The sequence below is a fragment of the Eurytemora carolleeae genome, unplaced genomic scaffold (assembly GCF_000591075.1).
Source record: "Eurytemora carolleeae unplaced genomic scaffold, Eaff_2.0 scaffold128, whole genome shotgun sequence".
In the NCBI taxonomy this organism is placed as follows: domain Eukaryota; kingdom Metazoa; phylum Arthropoda; class Copepoda; order Calanoida; family Temoridae; genus Eurytemora; species Eurytemora carolleeae.
In genome coordinates this window covers 404,956-413,300 of record NW_019396173.1, presented here as the reverse complement: position 1 = coordinate 413,300, position 8,345 = coordinate 404,956, and the positions used below count along the sequence as shown (strand labels likewise).

General features: G+C 32.0%; 1 protein-coding gene across 1 annotated transcript; it reads left to right on the top strand.

The window, feature by feature from the left end:
• Window positions 1-322: 322 nt before the first annotated feature.
• On the top strand, window positions 323-8,011 carry LOC111697166 (uncharacterized). Its single transcript, XM_023467070.1, has 5 exons — window positions 323-349; window positions 1,446-1,521; window positions 3,370-3,634; window positions 6,328-6,971; window positions 7,030-8,011. The coding sequence occupies exons 1-4, from the start codon at window positions 328-330 to the stop codon at window positions 6,574-6,576; spliced, it is 612 nt and encodes a 203-aa protein (XP_023322838.1). The 5' UTR covers window positions 323-327; the 3' UTR covers window positions 6,577-6,971; window positions 7,030-8,011.
• The last annotated feature ends 334 nt before the right edge of the window (window positions 8,012-8,345 follow it).

The following is an 8,345-nucleotide window of genomic DNA, read 5'->3' as shown; positions in this document are numbered from 1 at the left end:
GAATAATTAAAGGTAGTTGCATAAAATCTTTATTCTTGGAAACAATAAGCAAAATCAAAAATGCTTTTTACAAAATAAAATTAAGACAATTGAGAAAGAACTAAGATTTTTTTAATATATACCTTTATCTTTTTAAATTTATATTGCATGATAAATAAATGTATCTAAGAAGTAAAAATGATATTACGAATAGTAGCCATCTGTTTTTAGGTGTATACAAAGTAATTATGTTTAAATTAAATAGGATTCATTCTGGTTATTTAGCTGAAACAAACCATGAACAACATTAAAATTGTATTAAAGATCTTATTTTGTTTTCTAGATAAGATGAAAAAGCTGTATATATTGGGTAATACAATACTTCAATAATAAATCAATAAAGAGGAAAATAAATGGTTTGCAAATTGCTACAAAACTCTTTTAACCACTCAGATTTCATAATACCGTTTAATATTTTTTTAGAAAGGAAGACAAAAATAACTCTTTTTGGTTGTAAGGATGCGATGTCATTCGACACTTTTTTATGTGGGCATTGAATGAAAACAGTTCATTCGGTCAAAATTAATCTTAATAAATCCAATACATATGAAAAAAAATTGAAAATAATTGTGATGTGTACTTCTACATTGACCCAAGGTACTAATGCAAGGAAAGTTAATTGCGGTCGAGTATACTCTGCGTACATATTGAAACCAGTTCTCTCTGGACGGAATTTGTAAACAAGAATAGATGCATCAGTGTTCGTCTAGTAACCGAGGATGCTAAAAGCATTTAATTTTGATAATTTTGAAAATGCACATACTAGTTTTCTATGGCCAGAATGTTTCATAGATTATTTTTGTGAAAATGGATTCCATGACAGGCTGTGACATCCGTCTTGTGTTTAGTGTTCCGCCCAAAGACAGTACACTGCAGTACAAGAAATGCGTACACCTCTAAAAATAACTTTCCTTGCATTAGTACCTTGCATTGACCCATTTCACCTCCCTGTAGTAGATTTTTCAATCGGCGAAACTATTCGGTTTCTAACAACATTAAATATAAACTTAAGATTTTGCTAAATGTTGTCTTCGTATGCCACATTTTTCTGGGAACCAGTAACCACTGAACTATCTAATTATCAATCTGTTTTCAGATTATCAGTATCAGCCTTATAGTTTAAACTTCTGAATTAGTTAAAGGAAAAACTCTAGAAAAGTTCATTATTTTTAAATATGGGAAGTTTAAAAATAGAAAACCTCCGGCCTTCATGTTTTTAAGTTGATTAGAGACATTTTCTCGTACAAATATAAACCTTTTAACAAGGTTTGAGTAAAAAGAAGTAAAAACCAACAAAAGTTAAAATCTAGTTTTTGAAATCTAAGTTTAAAACAAAAAATAAAGAAAAGCTTAGATTTAAGATATATAGTTGTACAATTGTACAGTTTACAGTCTATATTTTACAGCTGTGTTTTGCGGAGTAGTCCTGGGGGAAGAACTGTACAGCAAGGAAGAGGAATCCAATCGTACTTCACAAGTCAGGTATACGGTACAGCCATGGTATAGGTGCATATATGTAATCGTGAATAGCTTCACCCTACATAAGGATGTATGAATCATCGACAGACAGTGAGAACCAGAAAACTGTGGAATAGGAAGACGACATTAAAGCGTAACTTAAAAGTATATAATGTTGTTTCAAAGCAAATAGTTTTAGTAGTAACTTATTAGATAACTTATGAAGTAAAATGAGTCAGATTCCACGTCAAAATTGCTGTGTCTGACAAGTTGGATAATCTAAAGCCAAATCTTGAGTCTGACAGTCGTCCTACTTTTCTAGACTTTTCTGGTTCTACCTGTGCAAGGTTGCTGATTTATTAATAAACATCTCAGAAACCCTCAAAAAAAAAACATTCGAAAATGCGCTAAAAAATATTTTTCCTCAAAAGCTAAAATAAAACTGTCCCAGCCTTTCTTTTACATTGAATTGTGAATCTGACATTTAGAAGAGTTGGGAAATATTGATTTAATAAAATATGCAACACCGTGGTAAATATACAGGGTTAACCACAAAGAATACGACCGTGAAGACGACTGGAAACTATTAAGATATGGCGATTCCAAGGTTAAATTAAGTCTTCTGTCTTGAATTTAGTCTTTCAAATGCTTATTTAATGATTTATGATTTGGAAAGAAAGAAACAAGGGAATAATGAATATGATGAAACAAACAGTGTTAATTCCATAAAGTCGTCTCTGAAGTCTCATCCTTTCTGGGACACCCTGTATATACAGAATAGACTGTACAGAGTGTACCAATAAACATTGGAATTTTTTGTGTAATGCTTCACTTAAAAAACAGTTATTTTAACGAAAACTGATTATCTTTGGATTTCAAAAATGTATCTTTCACTTTTGTCATTTATTATCTTGTAAGGGAAGGGCTGCTAAAAATGAGCTGTTGCTTAGAATTGGACCATGTAGCCATAGTTTTTTTTTCATTCTGTTGCTTTCTTACCCATACATTTTATATTTGTCTAAAATAATTTCTCTGAACTGCTAAAAATGTGTTTATATTATAAGTAACAGTACTAGTGCACACATACAAGTACTATTTCTAGCATTTACTTTAGGCATATATGTTAAATATACATATAACATATAAAGGAAAATCTATACAGACAATATCAATCAGTTTTCTGACATTTGCTTTATTAAAACACGATACATCTTAATTCTGATAAAATATATAAAACAATATAATACAGTATAGGGAGGAAAATCAGACGGATCGATTTACTTATATATATATATGAATAAGAGAAGACGTAAGAAGAGGGGGACAGAGTTTTTAGAATCTAAATGTGGTGTTTAAGAGCTGCTTATGCACTGGATTTATTGTAAATACAGGGTTACCCACAAAAAATGTGACTTTTGTGATAACTTTTTGACAATTTATGTGTATGAGACAAAGCAAATTGTCAGTAAAGGGACTGATGGCGCAATTTCAACCTTCCCAATTCACAACAGTTCACTTTAAACCTTTGACTATTTAATATTAATAAGTGGCAGAATATAATATTCATACTCGAATTTTTAAAACCGCGTTAAAGAGTATTCTAAATTTTCCATGACAAATTGTGATATCTGATGCGTTGAGTTCATGGCTTCTTACTAAACATTTAAGAGAAATATACACTGAGTTCTTTATCCTCGACAATCAATCAAAGGTTTAAAGGGTACCTTTGTGAATCAGGGTCGTCCCTCTTTAAATGGAAGGTCACTTGACATTACGTTTACAGTCCTTTTGAAGGAATTCAATATCTTTCTTTTAAAAAACTATAGCAGCTGAAATGTTAAAAAGGTTATGCTTTAATAATATATTGTTAAGGAATGTATCTGACAGTAAACCAGCTATTTACAGAGGAAAAGTTAAAAGTGATCTTCATGATTATGGTATAGTCAGTGAACAATATCCTGCTTATCCTCCTCCTCTAGACAATGATGAAGGACGGGTCCGTGTACCTGATAACTATGTCGAGGGTGGACTGCCTATCCTATCTGATGCTGTGTTCTCATTGATCATCATGATCTACGTGTCCGGGGCATTCTTTTTCGTATTCTTCTTATTCTGCTGGAAGAGAGGACTCCCACAGGTATTATTCTCTCAGTGTTTCCAGGTATTACAACATCATAGTTCGTCTCTCCCACTCAACATCAGAGTTGGTCTCTCATCCCACTCAACATCATAGTTGGTCTCTCATCCCACTCAATATTATAGTTCGTCTCTCATCCCACTCAACATAAAAGTTCGTCTCTCATGCCACTCAACATGATAGTTCGTCTCTCCTCCCACTCAACATGATAGTTCGTTTCTCCTCCCACTCAACATGATAGTTCGTCTCTCCTCCCACTCAACATGATAGTTCGTCTCTCATCCCACTCAACATGATTGTTCGTCTCTCATCCCACTCAACATGAAAGTTCGTCTCTCCTCCCACTCAACATGATAGTTTGTCTCTCATCCCACTTAATATGATAATTTGCCTCTCAATATGTCCAACGAAATATGATAGTTTGTCTCTAAGTGTGTCCCACGAGACATAATAGTTTTTCTCTCAGTGTGACCCACGAAAAATGATAGTTTGTCTTTCAGTGTTTCCTACAAAACATGACAGTTTGTATCTCAGTGTGTCCCACTGAACATGATAGTTTGTATCTCAGTGTGTCCTACAAAACATGATAGTTTGTATCTCAGTGTGTCCCATAAAACGTGATAATTTTTCTCTCAGTGTGTCCCATGAAACATAATAGTTTGTCTATCATTGTGTCCCACTGAACATGATATTTTGTCTCTTAGTGTGTCCCACAAAACATGATAGTTGTTTTCTCAGTGTGTCCCACAAAACATGATAGTTTGTCTCTGTAGCTAAATTTTTAAAAAGTTAATAACCGTTTATCATTTTTTTGAAACACAAACCCGCCGTTTGTCTGTCCTCCACCCTACCCTATGCATTAAAAAAATTAAGCAAAATTCAAAGAAGTGAAGAAGTTTAGCGTTCTAATGTCAGACATTTTTATGGTATTTAGAAAAAAACACAGTAAGGGGGGGGGGGTTGGAAAACACCCCCCAATCTTGACAGGGTTAACGTGATAGGTCTAACAGCATGTCCCAAGAAACATAATAGTTTGTATCTCAGTGTGTTTCACTTAACATGATAGTTTGTCTCTCAGTGTGTTTCACTTAACATAATAGTGTGTCTCTCTGTGTGTTTCACTTAACATAATAGTTTGTCTCTCAGTGTGTTTCACTTAACATGATAGTTTGTCTCTCAGTGTGTTTCACTTAACATAATAGTTTGTCTTTCAGTGTGTTTCACTTAACATAATAGTTTGTCTCTCAGTGTTTTTCACTTAACATGATAGTTTGTCTCTCAGTGTGTTTCCCTTAACATGATAGTTTGTCTCTCAGTGTGTTTCACTTAACATAATAGTTTGTCTCTCAGTGTGTTTCACTTAACAAAATAGTTTGTCTCTCAGTGTGTTTCACTTAACATGATAGTTTGTCTCTCAGTGTGTTTCACTTATCATAATAGTTTGTCTCTCAGTGTGTTTCACTTACCATAATAGTTTGTCTCTCAGTGTGTTTCACGTAACATGATAGTTTGTCTCTCAACGTGTTCCTCGGATCACTTTAAAAGATTGTTTGTTTTTCAGTATATCTCAAATCCCAATAGTTTAAAACCAATTTAGGTGTCTGCTTGGAGAAAATTATATATAACGTTGAGCTCTTACGTTCTTGAAATGCTTTTCTTATTATTCAGAGGGTGCCCCACGAAACATGACAGTTGGTGAATAGTTTTGAATGTCTTCTTCCACCTACTGTATTAGATATTAAAGACTTTTTTGCAGTTTATTTCTTTAAAAAAATGTTTAACTCATATATTTTACTGTCAAATCAATTTTACTATCATATAACTGTCATATAAAAAATGTAATTCGTCATCTTTAGTATCAAAACAACTTATCAAATTATGGAAGAAGACATTTTAAATTATTCACCAACTGTCATGTTTCGTACGACGCCCTGTAGATAAAATAATAATATTATATTAAAACGTACACACGTATACGACGAGTATTCGATTTACGATGACGACATTCGTTTACGTATTTAATCTTTTTAAACAATAATCGAAAGTAAAAAGATTTCTTTTCAAAAATCTTGAGTTTTAAAACTTGTTTAAAATCTAGAAACGTAACGTGGGAACATACAAGAAATTATTGTCCCTGTTGTAAAGGAAATTTAAGTAAGCAAAAGCAAAAATCAGCAAATAAAATCTGAAACTAAGCGCCGTGTAAGCAATAGCTCATGTACAGTGAAACCCTTAATAACGAATACACCGGAAGAATTTATCAAATGTCGTCTTGACAATTTTTCAATGAGTTTTATACTATATTACGTAAATTTCATTTTTTTTGCAAAAATAAATAAATAGCCATGAATATTTGTGAACAGTTTTGAAGAGCTCCATATAATCATTTAATTAAAAAACTAAATATCTGCAACATTCCATTATTAGAAAGTGAAGAATACGACATTCTATGAATTCTTTCGATGTATTCGTTATTAAGGGTTTCACTATATAAATTTCAAAGTTACGATGAAATTTGTCAAAGTAAACTAAGAAACATGAAAGTTAAATCAGCCTGCACTTTTTAAATGTTATTTGAAAGTCAAGAAAAACTGATTTAATTCTCCTCGTCATGCATTGTAGCATATACTGTACAGATCTATAAATCGAAGAAGACCTTGGCTATTCAGCTTATTGCATTGTTTAATGTTTAGGGCGTAAATGGTATTGCGCAGACTGGGAACTGTCCTACTAAACCATACAAATACAAGCTCGCTCTTCCAGATTCAGATGAACAGTACTATCCTTCTCATCATGTGGAACATGATAAATACAATGTTCCAGGTTCAGAAGGGCAGGAACAGTACTATCCTACTCATCATGTGGAACATATTAGATACAATGTTCCAGGTTCAGAAGAACAAGAACAGTACAATCCTACTCATCATGTGGAACAGTGTTAAATACAAGCTAACTGTTCCAGATTCAGAAGACCAGGAACAGTACTATCCTACTCATCATGTGGAACAGTGTTAAATACAATGTTCCAGATTCAGAACACCAGAAACAGTACTATCCTACTCATCATGTGGAACATGTTAATTAAAATGTTCCAGGTTCAGGAGAACAGGAACAGTACTATCCTACCCATCATGTGGAACATGTTAAATACAATGTTCCAGGTTCAGAAGAACAGGAACAGTACTATTCTTCTCATCATGTGGAACAATGTTCCAGGTTCAGAAGAGCAGGAACAGTACTATCCTACTCATCATGTGGAACATGTTAAATACAATGTTCCAGGTTCAGAAGAACAGGAACAGTACTATTCTTCTCATCATGTGGAACAATGTTCCAGGTTCAGGAACAGTACTATCCTACTCATCATGTGGAACATGTTAAATACAATGTTCCAGGTTCAGAAGAGCAGGAACAGTACTATCCTACTCATCATGTGGAACAGTGTTAAGCATACAAAACTTGAAGATACAATCTATATCTTTATATACATACATAAACTTGAACATACAATCTATCTTAATATACATATTTAAACTTGAAGATACAATCTACATCTTTACATACATACATAAACTTGAAGATTCAATCTACATCTTTATATACATACATAAACTTGAAGATACAATCTATATCTTTATATACATACATAAACTTGAACATACAATCTATATCATTATATACATACATAAACTTGAAGATACAATCTACATCTTTATATACATACATAGACTTGAAGATACAATCTATATCTTTATATACATACATAAACTTGAACATACAATCTATATCATTATATACATACATAAACTTGAAGATACAATCTACATCTTTATATACATACATAAACTTGAAATTCCGTCTACAATCTACAGCTGACCTTTAAAAAATAGACTGATTGGATAATGAAGTGAGATCGAATTAACAGACTTGAGAGTTAAAACAGTTATGATATTAATATGTTTTGAACTTTAACTCTGTAAGTTTCATTTGTATATTAACTTGGAAGTTAAGCTTGTGTAATTAGAACAATTTGTCAAAGCAAGATTTTTCGAATATTAAATGAACATTTTTTTTACTTATCGCAAACACATTTTATACATAATCTCAGTCGCATATTCATTTTTAAATTTCAATTTAAAGTTCAAATTTTGTCCAAAAAAAATATTTGTTTGTATTTTGACGCATGAACATCGAAAAAAGACTAACTTTTCATTGAACGGAACTAAAGTGGAACTCTGGAATAGAAAGACGACTTTTAAAATCAAGTTATTACTATAAAATTCTTACGAGCAAGAGACATGGCAAATTTTTGGTGTAAACAGACCCATTTCACTAAACTATTGATTTGATAAGTGTTTTGTAAAACTATTTGCATTGTAAGAATATCAAATACTCTAAAATATTAATATAATGTCGTCTTCCTATTCCGTTGTTTTCTGGTTATCTCTATAACTAATTAAAAAAGCTTAGCAGCGTAACTCTTTTTTAGTCCTTTTTTGTCCATTACTATTTTCTAAGTTCATTTGAGGTTTGTAAAAAATGGAAACGTTTATATATTTATGAAGTTAGTATTTTTGAACATTGGCATTTTTCATATGTTTATAAAACACGATTTAAAAATAAATCTTTTCAATAATTCTAAAGTATTTATAAATTTTTCTATAGGCGGATGACTTGAAAAAAAATAAACCAGTTTAAGTTGTATGTATTG

Bases quoted from the DNA above. Each gene is read 5' to 3' on its own strand.
- LOC111697166 (XM_023467070.1), top strand. From the start codon at position 328: ATGAAAAAGCTGTATATATTGG. The intron at 350-1,445 runs GTAATACAATAC...TATATTTTACAG, and splicing joins GAAAAAGCTGTATATATTGG to CTGTGTTTTGCGGAGTAGTC. The intron at 1,522-3,369 runs GTATACGGTACA...TATATTGTTAAG, and splicing joins AATCGTACTTCACAAGTCAG to GAATGTATCTGACAGTAAAC.